Source organism: Carassius carassius, chromosome 28 (assembly GCF_963082965.1).
Source record: "Carassius carassius chromosome 28, fCarCar2.1, whole genome shotgun sequence".
Lineage (NCBI taxonomy): Eukaryota > Metazoa > Chordata > Actinopteri > Cypriniformes > Cyprinidae > Carassius > Carassius carassius.
The window spans coordinates 1,036,344-1,061,343 of NC_081782.1; the positions used below are offsets into that span (position 1 = coordinate 1,036,344).

General features: G+C 34.3%; 3 protein-coding genes and 1 long non-coding RNA gene across 12 annotated transcripts in view; 2 read left to right on the top strand and 2 right to left on the bottom strand.

The window, feature by feature from the left end:
• LOC132107650 (cGMP-dependent 3',5'-cyclic phosphodiesterase) overlaps positions 1-2,606 on the top strand; it is a 164,681-nt gene extending 162,075 nt beyond the window's left edge. For 6 of the 7 annotated variants that reach the window (XM_059513759.1, XM_059513765.1, XM_059513764.1 and 3 more), the window contains 3 exons: positions 1-29; positions 417-523; positions 754-2,606. The exon at positions 1-29 is cut by the window's left edge and continues 10 nt beyond it. In XM_059513759.1, the coding sequence (XP_059369742.1) occupies positions 1-29; positions 417-523; positions 754-988 (371 nt within the window). In that variant the 3' untranslated portion in view covers positions 989-2,606. The remainder of the gene's footprint in view (positions 30-416; positions 524-753) is intronic. The other variant, XR_009424321.1, reaches the window with a different exon arrangement.
• Positions 2,607-4,934: 2,328 nt separating this feature from the next.
• cep57 (centrosomal protein 57) lies at positions 4,935-21,578 on the bottom strand. The gene is made up of 10 exons (XM_059513768.1): positions 21,400-21,578; positions 20,141-20,294; positions 18,921-19,052; positions 17,977-18,098; positions 17,684-17,878; positions 16,745-16,843; positions 14,708-14,770; positions 14,234-14,451; positions 13,020-13,164; positions 4,935-5,089 (listed from the first exon to the last, which is right to left on the bottom strand). The coding sequence occupies exons 1-10, from the start codon at positions 21,436-21,438 to the stop codon at positions 4,979-4,981; spliced, it is 1,278 nt and encodes a 425-aa protein (XP_059369751.1). The 5' UTR covers positions 21,439-21,578; the 3' UTR covers positions 4,935-4,978.
• On the top strand, positions 7,608-9,842 carry LOC132107659 (uncharacterized). 2 transcript variants are annotated; one of them, XR_009424335.1, is made up of 4 exons: positions 7,608-8,676; positions 8,846-8,896; positions 9,175-9,351; positions 9,423-9,842. It is a non-coding gene; the product is annotated as an uncharacterized LOC132107659 (long non-coding RNA). The 2 variants fall into 2 exon arrangements; XR_009424334.1 differs by having other exon boundaries at positions 8,846-9,351.
• A 1,396-nt stretch (positions 21,579-22,974) lies between the features above and the next one.
• The window catches only part of LOC132107651 (endothelin-converting enzyme-like 1), a 41,472-nt gene continuing 39,446 nt past the window's right edge, over positions 22,975-25,000 (bottom strand). For both annotated transcript variants that reach the window (XM_059513767.1, XM_059513766.1), the window contains exons 18-19: positions 24,729-24,805; positions 22,975-23,682 (exon numbers count right to left, since the gene is read on the bottom strand). In XM_059513767.1, the coding sequence (XP_059369750.1) occupies positions 23,583-23,682; positions 24,729-24,805 (177 nt within the window). In that variant the 3' untranslated portion in view covers positions 22,975-23,582. The remainder of the gene's footprint in view (positions 23,683-24,728; positions 24,806-25,000) is intronic.

Genomic DNA, 25,000 nt, shown 5'->3' on the forward strand with positions numbered 1-25,000 from the left:
ACAAAGAGTTCTTCTCTCAGGGAGATCTGGTGAGTTCTGTTTTTAGCATCTGTGCTAACCTGACTCGATCAATCACACTCGTTCAATTACCTTCCCAGGTGACATGTGACCGACTTTCAACGTAAAAAATCGCACAAAAAAAAAACAAAATTCTGTAAATATAATGCTAAATGGTTGTAAAAAGGTTAACAAAACAATTATAAGTTAATGTTAAAATTTTATCAAAATTTGTTGGATATATGTTGAAAAGAATTTCCAATTTCTAAAATGCAAACTAAATTTTAAAAGTTTGATTCACCAGAAAAATGTTGCAATTCTGCCTGGGTTCCATTATTCATGAAAAACACACACACACACACATATATATATATATATATATTGGATTTATTTCCAAGATTGTGTTCTTGTGTCTTCAGGAGAAGGCGATGGGAAACAGACCCAGTGAGATGATGGATCGTGAGAAAGCCTACATCCCTGAACTCCAGATCAGCTTCATGGAGCACATCGCCATGCCAATATACAAGTCAGAGAATCACTCCCTTCATGCAAATATTGAGAAAATCGCCTTTAAAGTTGTCCAAATGAAGTTCTTAGCAATGCATAATACTAGTATTTGATATATATTTTTGGCATAAAAGATAAATGGATAAATGTATTGTTGTCTATTGCTATAAATACATTGCTTCTGTGCAACATTTTATAAACGAGGCCCCAGCTCTAGAGTTTAACGTACCTCTGCTGGCTTTCTTTCAGGCTCCTGCAGGAGATTTTCCCGCGTGCGGCTGAGCTTTACGAGCGTGTGGCTGCTAACCGCGAGCAGTGGGCCAAAGTCTCGCACAAGTTCACCATCCGCGGACTACCGAGCAACAACTCGCTGGACTTCCTGGACGAGGAGTTCGAGCTGCTGCAGTCTCAAGGCGCCTTCGGAGACGATTCGCACCGCATGAACGGATGCCTGGACGACGACTGCGACAAACACGGCCAGTGACGTCACTGATGCATTGTGTCTTGGGAAATTCAGTAGTTACCGACGAGGCTTTGAGGAAAGGTTCGTTGTCTCCTTTCTGCCCTTGCTTTGGAGACGGGTTTTGCAGGATGAAGGATGGATGATGCTGCGCCTTTGGCGGAGTGTTTAATATTACACAGACATTTGGACTGAAAAAGTCAGATTCTCAGTGGCCCCATTGTAATAGCTAAACATTTGAATGTGAAAATGAAAACTCATATATCACCTAAACAACTAGTTGTAACACTTAGCCCAGTGTTACATTTGTACAAGTTGTAACAGTTCCAGGAGTCTAGTGATACATGTTTAAATCAGTGTTCCAGCTGCCTGCTGTTACAGTGTTACATTTTTGAAACTTGTAACAATTCCAGAAGCCTGTTGTTACAGTTTTAGAGCTTGTAACACTTCCTGCTGCTTGGTGTTACATTTTTACAACTTGTAACAATTCCAGCAGCCAGTGTCACATTTTTCTTTTATTTTTTTTAGACCTTGTAATAATTCCAGCTGGCAAGTTTTTAGAATTTGTAACAATTCCAGCAGCCTGGTGTTAGTTACATTTCTAGAACCTGTAAGAATTCCAGCATTCAGATGTTACATGTTTAAAACTTGCAACAATTCTGGGAGCCCAGTGTTTTTCCAGCTGTCCAATGTTACATTTTTATCGTTTTTATTTTAGTAGTTATTTTGTTGCACATCCAAGAAGCAGTTAACTGAAATCCTACAAGAAAAAACGAAGCCACTGTTTTCTTTTCTGCGTCCTCAGCGTACAGAAATTGTCAGTCGAAACAGATCTTTGGATAATTCATCTACCAATTCCACCCCGCAGACGTCAGTTCTCCCTGTTTCCACAGAAAAACACAACACAACAGCATTTCTCCATTCCCCAGATCCCCAAACCCAAAGCAATCGTTGGAAGTCTCAGTCAAGCGTGTGTGACGTTAAAACACACAGACTCCGGAGACCTTCTGAAAGAGACGTGGAGGAACTGTTTGAAGCTCTGTACATATAGTTGTGTGTTTTAAAGGGCTACGCGGCCCTCACGCTTTTCTTTCTCAGGATGGCAGAATGTGTGCATCTAATGGATCTTGCCTTACAAATGTTTGCGTTGCCTTCCTGAGTGACTTTAAAAGAGATCTATGTATAAAACCGTTCGGCCTGTCTATGTACAGTTCTGAAGCTACATGGATATATAGAGATATCTATTTGCGGTGTGTACATGTGTGTTTGCACAGCTGTGACGGTAATAAGTGCATTTGCCACAGGCCACAAAGGAACAGAAGACAATGAGAGTGATGTCAGTTTTATGATTTAACCTGATGTCAGTTTAATATTAACCTGCAGTGGAGTGTGAATTTCACAAAAACTCCATCATATTTCACAGCAAATTCAAAAGAATAAAATAAGTTACATTGAATTTTATGATAAAAATGTTGCATTAAATATTAAGACTGTTTTTAACTCCAATATCATTGTAATAACTTTTTTTCATTAATGTCATAATGAAAAATTTCAATGATATAATGGTCCTAAAAACATGTCTTCATGCTAATTTTTATTTATTTATTTATTTTACATTAATTATGACCTGCTGTATTTGAAATTTTATATACATACATATATATATATATATATATATATATGACTTCATGCTGGCAGTCAACTTTAAATAATTGAAATGCTTTCTTATAGAGTTTCCTATTCCTCCATTGTATTTTAAGTTAATAATTATTACAGATATGATGCTATTGTTTTCTTGCGCAACAAGTGGTTTTTGCATCACCTCGTGTACATAACATCCATTTCTAAATGACACACTGATTTCCTGAATCTATTTTCTGGTATTTGTACACGTTTGTACCTGTAGGTGACGGTAAATAACATTGTTTTTCTTCTTCATTGTTTGGAATAAAACCTTCTCTTGTGCCAATCAAAGAAAGTTTTTCTCTCGACTGAATCTACTGAGGGTTTGGTTTATGAAATCTGACTCGATTGATTCTTTTTGTTTGAAGTTCATAGATTTGAGGTTGAAAAATAGAATTATTTCTTCCATGTTTATGACAGAACAATGAAAGACGTTGATAATACGTTATAATAAAGTTCATTAACTACATTAGATAACATGAACTAACAATGATGAGCATTTATAAATCTTATTTCAAAATATACAAATCTTGTTGTAATGAGTGAATGAGTTTTTAAATCAGAAGTACAAAAACTTTTGTTAACATTAAAAATGTATTTGTTACTGGAACAAGTTTGACTCTAAATAATTACAAAGAAACTTCAAATAAAACATTGACTTAATTGTAAAGTAGAAAGACTTAAAGGAAAGTCCAATAATCTTTTCTGTTTACAACTTTACAAAAAAAAAATGTATACTGTAACATTTAATGATACTTTGCAGAATTTATTAATTTAGAACATTTATGAATACTTCTCCACATTAGTTAACTTACACATGAAAAAAATCTTTCACTTGGAAATTGCTCGTAAATTTCACAAATAACAAAAACTGTTTAATAAAAAAAATTATTGTCAAACACAGTAATATTCTCTATGTAATTTTAACTATTAAAATTATTTTTAAATGTAGCTAATGATACAGAATTTATTGTAACATTAATATATTTTTTTTAAATCAAGCATCTATTAAAATTAATGCATCAACTAAAACTGAACTTTTTTTAATAGGTGCTAAAACAAAATGAGGATTATGAAAAATCTTATGAAAAAAAAGTTTTAATTCAAATAAACTCTTGGTGTCTCAATTGAAACAAAAAATAAATCACAAACACGTCATTAATTAGTTTTTTATTCAGTGCTGTAAAAATAAATATTTCAAGCATATTTAAAGTCATTCTCAGACAAAGCAAGAGTCTGAGCGAATCACACACTAAAAACAACTGCATCCTTGATAAGTTGCTGCTCTATTCAAATAAAATCCATCATAGCTATTTTTATGTATAATATTAATTTAACCACTCACACTGCACTCTATCACGGAAACAAAGTGAATGATTGCTGACAGAAATATGTAAACATTATAACACAGACCGAATCATTTTACCAAAGAAAAACTAAAAATGATGGAATCTTTGGAATGTTGAACAGAAGAAACAAGTTTAAATTAGTTTAAAAAAGTAACACTTTCCAGTAAGGTTCCATTTGCTAACTTCATTAGTTAATATGAACTAAAAAAAAAAAGTGTGAACATTAACAATTAAAAAATGAAAAAAAAAAAAAAAAATTCTCTTAAAAATGTCTCTTAATATTAATGCACTGAAAACCAAAATAAGAAAAAATTTAGTAACATTTCTAGATGCTGTAAAAATATATTTACAAGATTGTAAGTTGATGCATTTACTAATGTAAACAAATGAGATATTACTGTAAAGTGAGCTGCACAGGAATTCTGGGTAATATCTGAGGTAGAAACAACCATTTCATTAAGATTTTTTTTTAATCAGTCTGTCCTTTATTCTCAACACATAATAAACCCTTCATGTAATAAAACATGAAAAATACTAATAAAGCAGCTGATATGATGCGTTTCAGGATTTTTCGGCGAGCCTCATCTTCAGGAATCAGATTGTGTTCGGCTCGTCATCGAACATCATTTGTTTTCCAAATAAATCAAACATCCGGGAAAAAACTCTGAAAACAAATCAAAAAAAGAGAGAAAGTGATCAAATAAGAAGCTCAAAGGGTAAAACCCATCAAACAAATAAAACAAACGATATTCTGCATAAACAAACCAAAATCAGGGCTACTTTAATTTTGTTTATGCAAAAAATTGCTTTACTGCATTGATATATATTTAAGTGATTAGAATGCATTTATATAAATATATATTTTATTTATCAATCACAAAAAACAGCATTACAGAACAACAAATTGTCATGAAAAGAATCTGTCTTCTTTTGATTGTGGGCTGACCTTTGACCTGGACGTGCTTGTGTGACCCTGACCCTCTCAGTACTCCCAGCTGCGCAGTGAGGTCTGCAGCGAGCGCATGTCTTTCAGCAGACGCAGACTGTCTCGAGCGTCTCTGACCTTCAGCGGCCCGGCGCTCTGCTGACCGCACTGTGACATTGATAATAATCAGAAGTGTTTCTCGAGCAGTAAATCATCATATTATTCATGATTTCTGAAGATCATGTGACACTAGCCTCTTTCACACAGTAATACCAGTAAATTGCCGTAAAATTCGTCTTGAAAGGATTAATAACACAATGAAGTGGCGATTGTAAATTGCAGTCTGTAAGACGCGCGACATCGCAGAAAAGGTGCGTTCACAAATGTAAACTATATGCTGATCCAAATTAATATCAAATAGTCTATCAGCGCAGATAAACAGTTCTGCGTTCAAATTGAGTTAAAAATATGTTGCAAAGTACCGGAAAAAAGTAATTACCATGAATGTGACAGAGGAAAATAGAAATATATATATATATTTGAATTAGATAAACTAGTGTTTTCTGAGTCTGTGTCCCAAGGATGAAGTTGCCTGACTTGTCATCTCCTTATTAGACACGCATTCTATATGGATTATGATTGTAATAAAATAGTTTGTTTGTTTGTTTGTTTGTTTTTATTATTTCGTTAAGTAATAATTTAAAGCTTTCTACTGATATATGTATCATGTATGTGAGGCATGTATTCGCTGAGTTTCGGTTTATTTTTGTAAGCGCTCCTGTTCAAGACAAGACGGCAGAAAGCATGTTTATTATCTTTATTTTATATTTCTTTATTTTATATTATTATCTCGCTGGCACCTATATGTCCCAAAAAAGCGTGCTTTATCTTGCAATTTCCGCACAAAATATTCGATATAGTGTACATTTATATGGGTTTAACTTAAAACATCGTTACATGCTTGAACTGTTTTATATCTTTAGATTTTATTTTAGACAATTCGTGATGATTTGAGAAGGCTAAACTGATCAAACAGGCTATGATCAACTCTCCCTCTCTGTGCTGGCCGCTTGTTACTTTAAAAACAAAACTTATAGGCCTGTTTAATGATCAAAAACTGCTCCAAACATACAAAACTGAACTATTTTAATAGCTGAAACAGTATTAGCTGTTTTGGGAGAATAGGGGAAAAAGACGGGCTGAACATCCTCAAGTGAGTTGCGGGGCAAACTGAAAGTTGATGCCGAATGTCCAGCACTCTTCGTCACTGCTCCGACTTCTCGTTTGTACCCTATGTGTTTTTCCCTAGGTACAAACTAAAATAAGTTGTAAAACTTAAAAGTTTTTATTTTTTATTATTGTGTTCGGCATGATTAGACGGTGGGCCGAGGGTCCGTATCTGCTTTACTTTTCGAAATGAATGATCCCCATGGAGGGAGAACCTGGATTTGTAAAGTTGGGACGGTTGTTTTATTCTCAACGATATGAAAAGTGTTGACACTCCCATTTATTGCACATTTTCCCCGAAATCATAATGCACGATCCGTAAATATGCAGGCAAACGCGGTTGCCTACTATATTAGTTGAGCCAATAGCGCGGCAAGATACTGACGTGGGATTATTACTATCCAATCAGATGTAGTTTATTTAGAACAGCTGTTACACGAATGATTTAGCTATTAGACACGAGCACCAGCAGCGCATTGATCGTCAAGGACATTCTTTGTGTGATTGTAAGTATTCATTTAATTAGAATATATTTATATAAAATGTTTGTTTTGTACACTGTGTTGTTCAAACGTGTGTAAGCGTCTCGTTAGTGTCGTTTTAAGTAGGGTAACGTTTCAGCTGGCGAACTAGCAGTAGCCAGAGCCGTTTAGAATATCATATTTAACTGCTCTGGCAGTAAATCGCATCATGCGATTACATATTTGATTTGGTGTAAACATTACATTCTAACGGTGACACTTCGTCCAACTCGCATAGACTACAGCTCCACTTTATGTTGGTTGATAATTATCTCAGATCGTTTTGCAAACGTTCGCCAAAAACTCAAGGCGAACATGAACCTGTTGATGTTTAAGACATATATATTTAATTACCAGTTACATCTGACATAACGTTATAGAGTCAGTATCCTAATATTCTAATCAATATTCAAACTGGAGAGCTAATAACTGTATGTATTAGAAATAAGATGATCACAATCAAAGAACATAAACCATGCAAAACAAACAAGATTATAAGTATAACTATCAAAAAACATAGACTATCAAACAAAGCAGAGTTATAATGTACATAAACCTGTCATACAGATTTACTTCTGCAAGAGTAGCAAACACACATCTCCCCACATGTGTACATGCATACACACATGTGCCCTAGTCATCTTCAAGTGACTTATTGTCACAGTTTAAACACTGACAGAGGTTTGTACATGGCAGCTCATGCAGTTTACATGTGCATCTACCTTTAACACAATTCATTTTTTTACATGAGCAGTGCACAAGTTCCAGTATGGCCTCTGGAGCTGGCGGAAGAGTCATCCAGTCTACTCCGTAGAAATCTCCTACCATCTTCCAGCCATGATTTACAGGAGGAGGAATGTCTGGCATGCACTCAAGACACCTCCTGTGTACTGCAGCCTGATAGCTTGCCCGCTGGATGTGTGTATGCAAGGAGTCTTTGTTTGGAGGCAAGTCTCTCTCAGAACATTTACCTGATTTGAACAGGTTAGCCCTTGCAATATTGACATCTTGGCAGTCCTTCTGATCATATAGATCACACGTGTAAGCTTCCAGAGCCTCACATAGTTCTGGTGATGGGGTGAAACTTGTTCCTAGTTCTCTAAACATGATGTATTCTGTTTTTGAACTTAGTTTTTTGTATGCTTTTTCTTTTCCAACCTTATGCGGAGCGCTCACTGTGTCACATCCAGAAAAGGCATGCAGACCTACAAGGGCATCACATTTGTCTTCGCCAAGATGGGCATGTAGCTTGGTAATATCAGTAATGTGTGTGTCTCTCCCCTTGGCTGTATGGAAATGGAGGTGGCCATCAATGTGGCTGCAGAAAGCTAGAGCCAGCACAAAGACATCGGTGTCTGGGCTCTTGATTACCAGGTCATGGCTGTGCTTGGCTGCATGCAGAATCGTTCTGGTGTCTGCCTCCTCTTGACTTGTCTCTAGGTCTTTGAGTTCCAGTATCTCAAGGTCAGTATAGCTCACATTCATCTTAATGGCGTGACACTTGCTTCCATGTGCAACAATGATGGTTATATTGCCAATTATATTCTTTGCAGTTAAGCTCCAATGTTGGAAGAAATACTCCAGTAAGTTTTCTTTATTTTGGCCACATGCCAGAAATTTTTTCCATTGCTTTGGGGTTTTTTGGTCATCTCCATAGATTTTGATTTTTTGGTAGCCCTGTTCTGCGCGCCGACTACGCTCAGCATTTTTGATGCTCAGGTCGCTGTATGTGTCACATACAAAATGAAGCTCTGTTGACTTTGTTGCCTTAGCTGAGTGAACTAATGTGTTCAGTACATGATCAGCATACAACCCAAATGTTGGCTGTGGCTTTAGTTGTTGCACCAGAGCCATAGCATCCCAAATCCAAACTGAGCCATCAGGAATGTCACTCACTATTGCAGGCGGGTTGATCTCATCTAGCAAGATGTGCATCAGCTTAGCTTTGTTGGTTTTGACCAGAGAGCCATCAAAGTTGGAAATTGACTGTGGAAAAGGACCCAAACTGTAAGTGAGCATTTCATTGATGTTAATTTGCCTAACGCCGCCCACAACAATTAGCCTTGCAAACAAGTTGCGATGTGATGTGATGTTAGGGTGATTTCTTTTCCTCTAATTTTTGTGACTGTACTTTGTCCATTGTCTTTAAATGTTTTTATTTTCGTTTTCTTTATAGGGTCATGGAATGATGCTTGGCCATGGACTATCCTTTTTTTCACAGAATTCAGTGAGTGCCTTAACACCTCTTTGTTTAGCCCCTAGTAAGTCTGTGGCAACATTTTCTGATGCCTGTTGGCCAGAAGAGATGTGACAAAGAGAATCTCCATCCAGCAATGGGTCAAAAGGGTTAACCATATTTTGGATAGTGGCCACAATGTTCATCACATCAGCCTGATCTCTCTGCATTCTGGTGTTGTCTAGCTCAGAGTTAAGATGTCCTACCGGGCACTTTCCTGCCATTGTTTTGCATTCAAAAGTGATTGCTGCCCGCTCATGTTGTGTTAGGGTCCAGCGGTGAACTGCACCCTTGTTCAGAGAGAACCCACTGATGCCTCCCTTTGTCTTCGAGTCACGATTGGCTGTTTGCTCAATGACTTGATCACATGCTGTGCCAGCAAAACCATGACTTTGATGTCTTTGTGCCACAAAGTCACCTGAAAGAAGCTGCTGGTGTGCTGAAGGGTGTGTCTTCCAGGTTGGTCATTTCAGCCCAATATGCCGTCAAATACCTTGCATAATTTACTTTGTCACAGGCAAAAAACCAGGGCAGCATACTTTGCACAGTGGACAAATGGAGAGCCCAGTTCCCCTCTCTTGTTGCCCTGATGAAAAGAAGCAAATCTTCCATCATGTCAAGGTATGTGCTCCAAAATGCAAATGTGTGGTTACAGTTGTTTTTCACCACAAATTCTTCATAACCTTGCAGTAACTGCTGAAATGTGTCTGATGTTAGCATGCCCTTGAACTCTTCAGAGGGAAAACACTCCTGCAGATCTGTTGCCACTTTTAAAGCAGCTGCATTTTGTTCTTGTGAGTGTGTCCAAGTATGCCCACCATCGCAGTTTCTGGAGTGCTTCCATCAGGAGTTTGTGAGCCCGTATGCTCCTGTTGTAGTGATGGCCGGAGATCACTCCATCAATTGAGCCTGCGGCCACCAGGTCAGACTCAATCAAGATGTCTGCATCACCATACAACTTTCCTATGCATGACAGATACGCCATTGCTGTGTGAAACTCTCCCATCCTCACTACGATTCTCACAGAGTAAGAATCTGTTTGCCAACGGATCTCTTGGGCCTTGGCATATATGGCTTGATCCATAACTAAAACAACTTCTTTTTGTTTCAAGCTGTCAGCAATGGCAATGGAGCGGCTCAGGATGTTGTGGACAGTGTTGAGATCAGTCGGACTGGCGTCAATCACTGTTAGGTAGCCAATATATGTAGATGGTGGTAGTACTGTGTCTTCCTTCAACATTATATTATACCCTGGGCCTCAGGTACTTTCAGTAAAAAGAATGCAGCATCAATTCTTCTACCAGTAGTTTGGGAATATCTGTATTGGTCCTGATGGAGATCAATCTTCAATGCAAAATTCTGTGGACCAGACCGCTTTCCTCTTGTGTATGTTGAAAGATTCAGTGGAGGAGGATGAACCGACCGCTCTCGTGTTCTCTGTCTGGGTAATGTGTCTGGTAAGGATGCTGTATAACTATTTATGGCCCTCTGAATTATTATACCATTTGTGTTATGTGTTGTCCCTTTACCTGAAAGAGTCTCCTCTCCAAAGTCATTATTGTCCCAGACAAGAGTCACCGGCACTTCATCACTGATTTTTTCAGGGATGTATATTTCTCCCCTCTCCATTTGTAGATGAGCAAGGGCAGTATCATGCTCAAGGACCTGGGAATTAGATGAGCAGTGACCCAGACCATTTAACAGCCCTATAACTGTGCAGAGCCAGTCATATGCCGAACTGCGATTGCAAGTGAGCACTGTTTAGGCATGAGCCACCTTCCTCTGGTTGCCAGGGTAATAATGTCCTGACAAGTGGACACTATTTTTCTGTTGTCCTCTGAAGTGACATCAACACGTTCACAGTGTGTGTGTGTGTGTGTGTGTGTTCACTGCTCTGTGTGTGTGCATTTCGGATGGGTTAAATGCAGATCACAAATTCTGAGTATGGGTCACCATACTTGGCTGAATGTCACTTCACTTTCTCTCTCACTTTTTTTCTTCTTATTTATATATATATATAAAATGTTGTTACAAAATATTTGCATTTTAAAAACATAGCTGCTGCTGCTTTTTTTGTTTTGTTTTACTTTTTATTCATCAAAGTATCATAAAAAAGTATCACATGTTCTTAAAAAATATTAAACAGAACTGTTTCCAACTTTGATAATGAATCATCATATTAGAATGATTTCTAAAGGATTGTGTGATAATGATCCTAAAAATTCAGCTTTGCATCACAGAAATAAATGATAATTTAAAGTATAATAAATTGAAAATCAATTATTTTAATTGTAATATAATCACAATATTAAATTTTTTCCCCTGTATTTTAGATAAAATAAATGCAGGCTTGATGAGCGGAAGAAACTCATTAAAAAAAAACATTAAAAATAGTAGTTTCCAAACTTTTGACCTGTACTGTATGTCCAATACTGCACTGCCTGTCTATACAATATAATACCAACCTTTCTTTGCAGTTTCTTCAACTGATACTGCCTTCTCTCTTCTCCTTTGTGCTCGTTTTATCTTCGTAATATTTGTGAAATGACTGTAGCACTCCCTTTGGTAGCCAGTGTTAGCTGGTTTGACTAACTGGTTTGTAGGTTCCTGGCTTTGTAACTTGTATGCCTGTACTGCCTCTTCTGCAATGATACCTTCTATGCCCTCAAGGTCTTTCCACAGAAACACTGATTTAATATATTTCTCCCAACTTATGTCTGTGAATGGAATGGTGGGTCCACCACTTCCCTCAAATATATGCATACAGCACTTCATGTTTTTTCATTTCATCCAAGTAAACATGGGCGGGAAAAAAAGTATTGTCTGTCTCATTTTTTCATGACGCTGTTTCCAAGCAATACCATTGTCAAATGTGTTAAATCAGAAGGGTGTATTTATTAAAGATTACAAAGAAATGACAGGATATCGTATGACAAAGGTGGTTACATAAAATAAAAACAAATATATGTATAACGTAACCTCTACATTATAATTTTGTGTCAAACTGAATATGTAGCAAAATTAGGTAAAATAGTTCTTATCTTAAACAGTACAATCTTAAATCCTTGGCGCGAAGCTCGCCAGTGCGTTCACAAACGAATCGCCGACACTTTCCATGCACGCTATTGGCTGAAGGCAACAAATACGTCATGCAGGTCGGACCCCGCAAGTAGCTGCTTGCTCTATTCGCCGGGAAAATAACCTGGAGAAAATTACCGATATTATAGTAATGTGCAAAGTGTTTGAGTGGCAACAATTTTTATTTGCTTTTTTGAAAAGCGTAGCGGTTACATTTTGAAAACCCGAAATCTCCCCTCGGCCCACCGTCTAGATGGGTCGCGTGTGATTTCATGACGTGCCGCGGGTTGAGATCCACTGGTTTAGAGCTACAGGATTTGTGGAGTAGCAGGATCCCCAAATAGATAGACTACTACTTCGTTTGTGATGGTCGTCTATTTTTTTAGATATTAAAACGCAATGTTTTCAGTTTATTGATGACCTGACTTTGTCCTGTGAATGCATTGCTCTCGGAGACAGTTAACAGTTATTTTATCATCCGTCACTGCATCACTATCCTCTCAATTGACGACAAATTTCTTCATCTGCCCGGATAAGGAGGAGCGCTTTAATTTCACTGTCGCTTCAGTTGGATGACATTTATTTAATTTTCTTAAACGGTGCGTGAATGCGTCACATTGTTATGATTGGCCCGGAGTAGACGTCTTACGTCACCGCGTTCTGAACTCGTACGTACTCATACCGGTAATTTTCCTTCTGTGTTCACACAGAGCAGAATTCCGGCAAATTACTGGTAATGTTACAACTTCCCATACCGGTAAATTGCCTGAACGAATTTACCGGTATTTTTTAAAAGATCCTGTTCACACATGATCTCTTTACGGCAATTTACCGGTAATTTTCCGGAAAAGTCTGTATGTGTGAAAGGACTTACTGAAGACTGGAGGAATGATGCTGAAAATACAGCGGAGCATCACAGAAATAAATTACTCTTTAACACCGATTCACACAGAAAACAGCTGTTTAACATTGTAATAATATTTTGCTATTTTACTGTTTTTTTCCATTGTATAGTTGCATTGTGGGCCGGTGTTACCTGAGTTTGATGTCGCCGGACTTTAGCGATCTGTTCTCCTTTATTCTCCATCCTCTTCATCAGTGTCTCCATCTCTCGCTCCAAATCCTGCCGCAAATGATTCGAACCACACAACTGGATCAGTTTGGCCAATTCCTGCTGCTCGCTGACACACACACACACACACACACACTGAACCAGCATGATATTAAACTCATCACTGACTCACTGACTTCATTTAAGCAACATAAAAGAGATTTTTGCCGATCCTTTAATGACCATTATTATTATGCTTTCATGTCATTTTTGGAGCTTGACAGTTTGTAGGCACTATTGGGAGAAACTAAGCTTTCTGAATCAATTGAATGAATCACTTCACAAAATGATTCACTCAGAATCACAAGCTGGCAACATCGCCTTCACAAACCAAATCCAAATGTTATCATGCATGTGTAATTATTAAATTCACTTTGCAAATAATTTCATATCAATAAAATTTGAAGCGTGTAAACAATTTGAATTATTTTATTTGTTTACATAAAATAATTATTAACAGAATGTTAATTTTAGGTAAACTGTCCCTTTAAGCAAGACTACAATTTTATTTTAGTATCATTAAAGTAGTTTTTTTTTATATTTTCAATTAACTTTGTATATATAGGTTTTAATAATAACATGTGTTTTATCAGTTTATTAGTTAGGTTTACTTATTTTTATGTTACTTCGTTAACTTTAATTATTTGTAATAATTGTTAAAAATTTTTTTTTTGTAATTCTAGAACTTCAAGTCAGGGTTATTATAGTTCTTTAAAATGAAAAACGAAACCATAAAGTTACCCCCCAAAAGGCTGAAATAAAATAAAATAAAATTTGAGAAACAGTGTTTTTTTCCATGTAAATATTTCTCATTTTCATTTGGTTTAGCCTGATGTACTAAAATAACAAAACCTTTAAAATGATAATAATAACATTTACAAAAAAATTACAAAAACTTTAAACTAAATTTAATATGAACTTGGAAAATATTTGTAAAAAATCATAATATGTCATTGATATTAAAATAACAAAAAAAAATTAATGTTGACTTGGCCACTGAAATAAAAAAAACTTTATAAATATTTTATTTTAGTTAAAATTTATTTCAATGCAACATTTTTAGTTTTAGCTAACGATAGTAACACTGGTCAAAGAGAGGGTGGAAACAAATACAATGCAAGATGAAGAATAATCCTCACGAGCTCATTCGTCCAAACTTGTCCTGCAGCGTCAGCAGCAGCTCTGACAGCTCCTCCCCACAGGAAGAGGAGGAGCTACTGCTGGCCTGGCGAGTGCTGTGATTGGTGGAGGGGATGTGTCCCAGCACTCGCTCGTTGCACAGCTGAGGATGATGCTGCTTCATGAGATGAAGGACGTGCTGGACGTTTGCTCGCACTGAGTGACTCGAGCCTGTCGACTGAAGACACACACACACACACACACACACACACACACACACACAGACCCGTGAACATCCACAATACTGCTCCATATCAAACATGCTTTGTCACTTTGTACAGGAAATAATAATAACTTCAAATGGTAGAGACTGGGTAAGGGTCAGAAATGATCATGAAAAACTAATTTGCAACTGTTTTTGGTGCAAAAACCCATGATTTACATTGTAATTTAATCAAATGTTATAGTATAAAACACTGTGTTTGTGTCTTTACCGTCCCTGTCACAAATGGCACGTCTCCCAGACTGAGTCTGTAATGCGGCTGTGACGGATTTCTCTGCACAAACACAGGAGATTACACACATGAGCAGATCATCTGAGATGCTTTGCTGATATGTTAGCCTTTTTGTCTATTATGAGATTAATTCCCTATATTACACAATTTAAATGTCAGTTGGTTTTGTTCTTTAACATTATTGAAATATCGGTTGGTTTTATCCCATTAAGAGATTGAAATATCGGTTGATTTGGTTCTATAACAACATTGAAATATCAGCAGCTTTTGATCAATATTACAAAATTTATATGTAAGTTGGTTTTTCTACTTTAACAACATAGAAATATCGGTCGGTTTTGTTCTGTTATGAGATTTAAATATCGGTTTATTTTGGTTCTATAACAACATTGAAATATCAGTCGATTTTGGTATAATATGAGATTGAAATATTGGTTGATTTGGTTCTATAACAACTGAAATGTAATCTATTTTGTTGTATTACAAGATTTAAATATCAGTTTAAATTTTAAAAAACAAACGTCATTTTTTTTGTTCTAATAAAATATTTAAAGATCACTCAGTTTTGTTCTATAAGGAAATGTAAAAATCGGTCAGTATGTTTCTATTACAAAATGTAAATATGGTTCATTTAGTTCTATAACGACACAGAAATCTGTCAGTTTTGATCTATCACAACCTTTAAATATCACCCAATATTGTTCTATTACAAAACTGAAATATCGGTCAATTTTGTTTTATTATGAGATTGAAATATCGGTTGATTTGGTTCTAATACCAACATTGAAATGTAATCTATTTTGTGGTATAAAAGGTTTCAAAAAAGGCTCAGTTTTGTCCTACATTGAAATATCAGTAGCTTTTGTTCTATATTACATTTTTTGTTCTGTAACGACACTGACATTGATCTATAACGACTACAATGTGATCTGGTTTTGTTACAAAATGTAAATATAGGATTTTGTTCTATTAAAATATTTAAATACAAGTTTTTTAAATACAGTTTGGTTCTATTACAAGATTAAAATATTGGTTGGTAGTGTTCTAATATAATACTTAAGTACTGTTTATTTAATAATTTAATTTCATAATTGAAATATCGGTCAGTTTTTTTCTATTGCAAGATTTAAATACTGGTTAAATTTGGTTCTAGAACAACATTGAGATGTCACTCAGTTCTGTTTTATAGCAATTAAATATTGGTTGGTTCAGTTCTATTAAGAGATTTAAATAGTCAATTTTTTTCTATTAAGAGATTGAAATATCGGTTGATTTGGTTCTATAACAACATTGAAATGTCATCTGGTTTTGTTCTGTTACAAAATTTAAATATCAGTTTGTTTTGTTGTACTAAAATATTTTAAGATTAAAGTTTTGTTCAATTAAAGTTACTGTTTTTCTAAACAGTTTTGTTCTATTACAAAATGTAAATATCGGTTGGTATTTTTCTGTTACATACGGTTCATTTAGTTCTATAACGTCATTGAAATCATCAGTTTTGTTGTATTATAAGATTTAAATATTGTCAAATTTTGTTCTATTACAAAACTAAAATATCAGTGAGTTATGTTCTATTATGAGATTGAAATATTGGTCTGTTTTATTCTATTATGAGATTTAAATATCAGCCAATTTAGTTCTACTATGAAATAATAATAAAAAAAAAAATCAGTAGTTTTTTTTTTCAGTTATAAGATTTAAATATCAGTTGTTTTTATTATGAGATTGAAATATTGGTTGGTTTTGTTCTATACAAGAGGGTATAATTCTCAAATGCATCCATAACGATACCATGAGTTGTCTGAAGTGAAAATTAGCCGGATGTCAAAGAGCCTAATGTGAATTAAACATTAGCAGTCATTTAAGCGATGAAGTCGAGAAAATAGTAATATCTCAGATTTCAAGCAGGATAACTATATTGCGATATTATTTCTTACTGCAGTTGATATTATTATATCCCCACCTCTTAATCAGTTGTATTAAGTAAATGTGTAAGAGGAATCAGTGCTGGTTTACCTTTGCTGAGAGCTTCTTTGAGTTGTTTCTGCTGGATTTGTGTGGACGTGGAGACACTGACTGGATGAGCAGACGATTAGCTTCAAGACCCGTCTGCAACTGACCACAGAACAGATAGACACAGTTAACATCATACATACAGACAGACAGACAGTAGGGCTGGGACAATAAATCAATGCATCGAGATTCGTGGATTGATTGAGACTTTTGAAATGCATCGCAATTCTCTCTAGAATCGATTCTGAGCTTAGTTTCTAAACAGCAGATGGCGCTGTAGGCTAGTTTTGAACCGCACACTCCTCAAATGCTCACAAAGAAGTCTTGTAACTGGTTAAATGTACTTGCACCCTGGCTTTTATGACAATGTAAACAATTGAACTCTTCCCTCTCTTGATTAAAGCTGCAGGTGAAGGGTTTCCAGTTATCACAAAAAAAAGCTCACAAAATATTGCTTCAAGTGTAGAAATTAGGAAAAATATAGTAAATTCCTTACCGTAGTGAAAAGCAAAGATAATATTGCTATGAAATATTAATTTTCATTCATTTATTTTACAGCGCAATCCTTGTTGTTATTATTATTATTTTATAATTTGTTGGCTTCCCAAAACACCAGTGTGAATGTAATTTAGACTGAGACAGTACATCACAGATAAAAAGAGGCTTGCGTCCACTTAAAGTTCAGATACGAGACTTTATTCTGACTTAAGTTTTCTAAGTTAAGAACATGGGTTGCAGCTCTTAATTTTGAACTCTCAAAGTGCATTAGATAGCATAATTTAACTTTAAAATGAACAAAATTATTATTATTATTTTTTTAATATCACAATAAATACCGATAATATACGATATTATCGTATTGTGAGATTTGGATATTGTTACATCCCAAAGAATCATTAATCTAAGCGCGATGCATGGATTTATTGTTCCAGAGAGACGAACCTGAGCTGCTTTCTCCTGCACCAGTTTCCTCTGATGCTCCTCTTCCTGTAGTTTCCTCTCCAGCTGTCTGATCTTCCTCTCAGTGGAGCTCTGAGTCTCTGTCAGCCGGTGATACTCCTGCTCCAGCAGATCCAGCTTCTGCAGATTCAGCTGAACATCAGTCCGATCCGCTGATCCCAGACGCTCCAGAGACACCTGCACGACACACACTGCATATCAACACACACACACACACACACACACACACACACACACAACTGTTGTAGCAGGTCCTGTGTGTGCGTGAGACGCACCTGTCGGCGCAGCACAGCACTTCTGTCTGATTCAGTGTTTCTCACAGTCTTCCTCATGTGCTCCAACTGTTTCTCCAATCGTGAGCATCGAGTCTCGGCCGCAGACAGCTGAGAGAGCAGATCTACACAGACAGATTAAAAGAAATTACAAATTATTGTAAAAAGTTATTATAATAAAAAAGCATGTAACAAAATAAGTAAAACTTTAAAAAATAAAAGAAGAGTACAGTTTAAATGTTACATGAAAACGTTTGAAATATTGCCCAAGTAACTGAAATAAAATAACCAAGGTAAAGTACTAAAATCACTAAATCTTAAATAAAAATTAACCTATATTAAATTATTACATACTGTATAAAAATGATTTAAGTAAATTATTTATTTAACTAAATATAAAAAAGACACAAAAAACAAGAATTAATAAAAATGCCACATAACAGAATTACTCTAAAATGGAATGTAAAAGATAAACAATAAATGCGTATTATTTAGATTTTTTTTTATTTTAGTGAAAAACGGAAATGTAACCAAAATATATAACCTGAAGTGCTAAAATTACCACAAATTAAAAATTAAAGCTATACATAACTAATTATTATATTTTACAAATATTTAATATATATTAGAAAAGTAATACAAATTTAAAAAGCACAGCTCTGTATTTCTTTTCAACCAACAATTTTCCAAACTCTTTTTTCTTTCGTCACTATTTTAAAACATTTTTTTCTCTTTCGTCTTTCTAAGTCTAGCTTGTAATTATTTTGAACAATGCTTGAATCTTGCTATAATGAGCACTTACTGTGTCTATCTGCCCCTTTAAGAAGAATCACTTGATGTATTCCCCAACTGTAAGTGGCTTTGGATAAAAGCGTGTGCTAAATGAATAAATGTAAATGTATCTGTATTGAAAATAGATGAATGTGTAGATCGAAGCACCCGCTCACCGTGGTTTGTGTGTGTGTGGTCCGAGCGTGTGGACTCTCTGGAGATGTTCTGGAGCTTCTGCTGAGCGTCACATCGCTCCAGCTCCAAACGACGGATCTTCTCCTGCAGGTTCTTCAGCGCGGAGAGGATTTCTGCAAAAACACAGCAGTTCATTGAGTTCTGCATCTAGATGTGATTTAATCAGCTCACACTGGCCCAGTGCACACATTAAAAAATCAAAACAGCATGAACAAAAACTCAGCCAATCAAATGAGAGCTCATTTACATACAGAATTCTTGAAGAGGAGAAATGTTAATTGCAAGTAACTGAATCTAATCTCTCCAGCAGGTGGTGCTCTACAACAAATATTCAGAAATAAGTTTTGTGAATATTTCATCACCAAACCTCTGATCCTGAGCAGAAATGTGCCTCTATTATAGATTTTAATAATATTGCTAAATAAATTTTAGTAATTTTTATATTATAATTTTATGTTCAAATAGTTTAATAAGAGTTTACTTTAGCTATTATTGCATATCAATATAACTTGTGTGTGTGTGTGTGTGTGTGTCACTGAGACACTAATATATTCTTTTTAAAATATTTTAAAATAGTTTTTATTTTAATATTTTCCATTATTATTTTAAATAACATGTTGTTTGTTGTTTATTATAGTACATCAAGTTCATTTAAATTAAAATAAGAAATACTTTGCCTAAATAAAGTCAGTTTACATTTATATTACAAACATATGTATGTAAAATATTAAAAAAATACTTGAAATAAAATAATGCAACATTTTTTTTTTAAATAAATGTTAACTGTAACGTAAACATTTATTTCAAGTAATTTTTTGAGTTTTGGTTTTAGTGAAATAATAACAACCTGCAATGAATTATTTATGAGTTTCTTAATTCAACACATCTTTGCTGTTTAAACAGGTAAAACTCTCAATTTTAACTTTCAGTGTCAAGTCACACTGCATTTTAACTTAAATAAAATTAATTATTATAATTTTTTATACCATCAAAATATGCCTGAAATTTTTAACTAAACACAGACGTTTTCTGGCATGTTTTAGTAACTCACTCAAACTGAATTATTCATGAGCACAGCAAACAGCTGTCAATCACTCTCAGAGTCTTGTGTCGTCAGTGCATCTGCATCTGAGTGTGTGAGATCTCAGGTGTCACAGGGGTGTGTGTGTGTGTGTGTGTGTGTGTGTGTGTGTGTGTGTACCTGCTCCGCTGCTCTCAGGAAAGGCTCTGATGGCTCTGTTAGTGAAGGTCAGGGGTGTGTTAGTGAAGGGACGTCTCGAGGGATACTCCGTGTGGGAGGTCAGTGAGATGCTGTCAGACTTCGGTCGTCCTCTGAGGGGCGCCGTCACACTCTCCTGCGACACACAGCACATACATGAATGCCTCGAATTTATTTTATGAAATGCATGCGAGTAAACACTGTAAATTAAAATGCTGATAAAATTTTTGAATAAAACGCACGAGACCGGATAATAAAAACAGTGCTAGAAATGAAATAAATAATATGCCATTATTCAGTCTAGTCAATTCTGATGTAATGCATATAGTTTAGTATAAATGAAATATGTTTTTTTTTTTAATGTATTGATAATTGGATTTTTTAATTGTGAATGCAATCAGTGTTTTCTAAAGCACAAAAACCTCCCATAGACTATATTTTTACATGCTAGTATTTTTATTGGCCTTTCTGTTTCTCATTTTGGATTGATTTTAAAATGAAAAGAAAAATAGAAAGCGAGAGAGAGAGAGAATAAATTAACATTAAGTTGTTGTTTTTTTGCACTTTGAAAGGTTTTATATTAAGTGCTTATACAATATTTTGTTTTATTAACAAAACTCCAGCTTTTCTGAATAACAAAATTACATCTTTAATCTTAATTATTATAAAAGGTAAACAAGAACGACATAAAAGCATCATATATTACTTTGACCTTCACATGCATTTTTAAACTTCAGGTTTTTATTTTTTAACAAAACAGGCTTATTTAAAACTTTCAAATGAATGAAATCTTATTTTTTTTATTTTGATATATATTTTTCTGTTCAATATTTGTGCTTTATCTCACATTCCTTCAACTGCTCAACGAAGTTCTGTATGTTGACTCTGTTACTTGAATACAACTAAATACAACTTAAAAAAGTATGTTTTGTTTCAAACTCTTCTAGGTTTAGAATCGATTTTTAAACCCAGTTTAAAAGCCACAAATCAGCATTTAAAGCAGCAGAAGTGACCAGAAACGCGAAGTTAAAGCTCGTGATCATCAGCCAGCTTTATTATAATATTATTACAGTCTGATTTTAATGCTCATTAATTTAAACACAGCGTTCATCTCAATACACGATGTTTAAATGAAAACAAAATGATTCTAATTTAAATATATGACGTGTAATGTTTATTTATATATTATCTGTTTTAACTTTAAAGCTGTTGAAAGTGTGTGAATGTTGACGATATTTTACCTTTTCTCGTCTCGCAGAGGGTTTTGAGCTCGAGTCCATTAAAGCACTGGTTTAATCGTAAATCATATTTAATTAAAGTACACTCACACGTTATGAACTTTAGTTCTGTTTGCTGTAAATTTGATGTTTGGCGCAAACAGGAAACAAAACATTGTGAAAGATGTGAAGTCGGCGATGACAACATCCGGGCTGTAGAATACTCAATAAAAGTCACGAATCGCGAACTATAATATTTTAACTTCATGTACAATGTTTATGTTATTGAGTTAACAGTGTTATAATCGTGTACATATTTTGATTTATAAGATTTTCAATAAAAAAAAAAAAAAAAAATATATATATATATATATATATATATATATATATATATATATATATATATATATATATATATATATATATATTACGTATGTCTTACGGAAACCCGACGCGTGCACATCAGATTTCATAGATATTTAATAGTAAACTGTTCATTCGATATATTTCACATACGTACTGTTCAAAATAATACATTATATAATGGACTATCACATAGAAATGAACACACACATGTTGCTATGTCGACTGACGGAAAAAAGTGAAAAGTCCCAAAATTTGTATTTACATTCAACACGTAAATATTGGGTAACTTCTATCTGTCATCTTTTTTTATCTATATAAAAAAAAGAAAAGACAAAGATCTCAGTTGTTGCATATGATTTTGTTTTATTCCAAAAATGGGTAATGGAGAATTCAGCATTTTGAGGAAAAATCCTGTTTTGTGTGTTTTGTATGTTTTCGAACTTTTTTACAGCAGACATGCTATGTTTGACCTGTACATTTTCGTTTTTTTTTTTTTTTACTTTCATTTAATTCATATGTACAAAGTTACTCTTTCATCTTCTATGGGCAAACACGTGTTCATTTCTTCACACTGGAGATGCTGCAGTTGCATTAGTGTTTGGATTTGACAGAAATGTTGGGTTATTTTTAAGTGCAGTAGATCGTCGCAAAACTAACACATGACATAATCACTTCAGGAACATAAACTCTTATTTTCATCTCAAAAATAATTTGTCATCTGTTTCAAATATTTTGCTCATTATCCCAGAATGCCTTGGGGTCTCTGACCTGAGCGGGAAACAACATAAAGGTGACACATGATGCATCAGAAGTGCTGAAGAAGACAAAATCAGTCTGCTTTAGATCTGGACGAGAACGTCATGAAACCTGTCATCAACACTGACAATCACATGGACAGGGAAGCAGATTTCCATCATAGAATAAAGACTTTTAATAAAGACATAGAGACTTTTTATCTCACAATTCAGACTGTTTGTCCCTGACAGTTCTCAGAATCGTGAGATATCAACTCAAAATAGTGAAATATAATCTCAGAATTGCAAGATATAGTGTAACCTTGTGAATATGAGGGACAAAAAGTGAGATAAAATGCTGAGATTAAAAGTCCCTTTTTTGGAATTATTAGGAAAAAAGTCTAAATTACAAACAAAAAGTAAAAAGTATGAGGGGAAAAAGTCTGAATTGTGTACAATATTTGACTGAGATACAACGATTTGAAAATCTTGAATCTGAGGGAGCAAAAAAATCTAAATGTTGAGAAAATCATCTTTAAAGTTGTTCAAATGAAGTTCTTAGAAATGCATATTATTAATGAAACATTAAGTTTTTATATATTTACGGTAGGAAACTTACTAAATATCTTCATGAAACATGATCTTTACTTAATATCCTAATGATTTTTGGCATAAAATAAAAATGCATAATTTTGACTCATACAATGTATTGTTGTCTTCAAAGGCAAAAACATACAGAGGTAAAATTAAATATTATGATTCTTCTCCTCCGTCAGGCGGACAACGGTCACTTCAGCAGCTGATTCTTCTTAAAAAACACTGAACATGTCTGACAAAACACTTCATATCAAAACATCAACATGCCTACAGTACAGCACCGTCTCACACACACACACACACACACACACCCTTCATCACGCCTGGTTCGACACGCTCTGCATCCGAATATAAAAATAAAGATTTCAAATAAAGATGGGTGTGAGATATGTTGCGTGTCGAGTTGATTTCTGATCACTAAAATGCTGTAAACATCAAACGGCGTGCGAGCAGCTCGGAGCAGTTCGTCATGGAAACGAGGGCGATGAGGAGACGCTCAGGGGTTAAAGGTCACCAGACGGCGCATTTGTTGACCGGATGCATAGGTGACCCTCTGGGACAGTGAAACACACGACCGAACTCCTCGAACTGAGACACGCTGCCGATCACCCTGCAGACAGACCACAGGAGACATTAAAATATCAGCATAAATCACCATATAAAAATAACCTCAAATAACATTGATTAAAAATGAATAATGATGCCAGAAACATAATATATAATATACACATAATATAATATAATATAATATAATATAATATAATATAATATAATATAATATAATATAATATAATATAATATAATATAAATTACAGAAACACAAAATATTAATAAAAATAATTCTAAATATTAATAAAATCTATAATATTCTCAGTGATACTTAAATAACACTGGTAATATTTCAGTATCATATATAAAAAAGATGGCTAATTTAGAAAAATTACATTTTAATTTACTAAAATAACCTAAAATGGAAATAAAAATAAATAAATAAACTTTATAGACATAATATAATATAATATAATATAATATAATATAATATAATATAATATAATATAATATAATATAATATAATATAATATAATATAAATTAAAGAAACACACAAAAAAATAACCTAAATTAAAAATTAATTAAAAATGAATTAATAATAATGTCAGAAACACAACCTAAAATGGAAATAAAAAAATAAAAAAACTATATAGGCACATTATAATTATAATATAATATAAATTACAGAAACACACAAACAAATCTAGAACTAAATGTAAAGATTTAAAATGGAAAATAAAAATATTTTAAAAATATTACAAAATATTAATAAAAATAATTCAAAATATTAATACAAACTATAATATTCTCAGTGATACTTAAATAACACTGGTAATATTTCAATATAAAATATTTTTAAAAAATTGATAATTATTTCTTCTAAAAGATTAAAAACACATGCCAACATGTAACAATATATCTAATTATTTCAACGTACAGAATTAATGAGCCGTTAAGCACTGTGCAAAAACACAACAACCGAAGAATGACATTATATTATAGTTACCAGCAAATCGGTTTCTAGATAGAGCTTGGATTGTAATAGTAATGTTTGACTTATGAACTGTTTCTCATGAGGAATATTAATTGTGTTTGCTGTGTATTACCTGTAATGTTCAGGTGCGTGTTTATCCGTCAGCAGCTGCAGGTAAATCGACTGCGATCGTCTCTTCATACACCAGTTCTGTGATGCAATGTGTAAAAAACATTTCAGAGCAGCTGAATAAGACTCAACCAGTATTAACTAACAATTGTAATGCATTACAAGCGAGTTACGTTATCAGAATACCATTTTTGAAAGTAGCACAAAAGTAACATAATGCATTACTTTCCATAAAAAGTAACTACGTAACGTAATTATCTATTTGAAATGCAATAT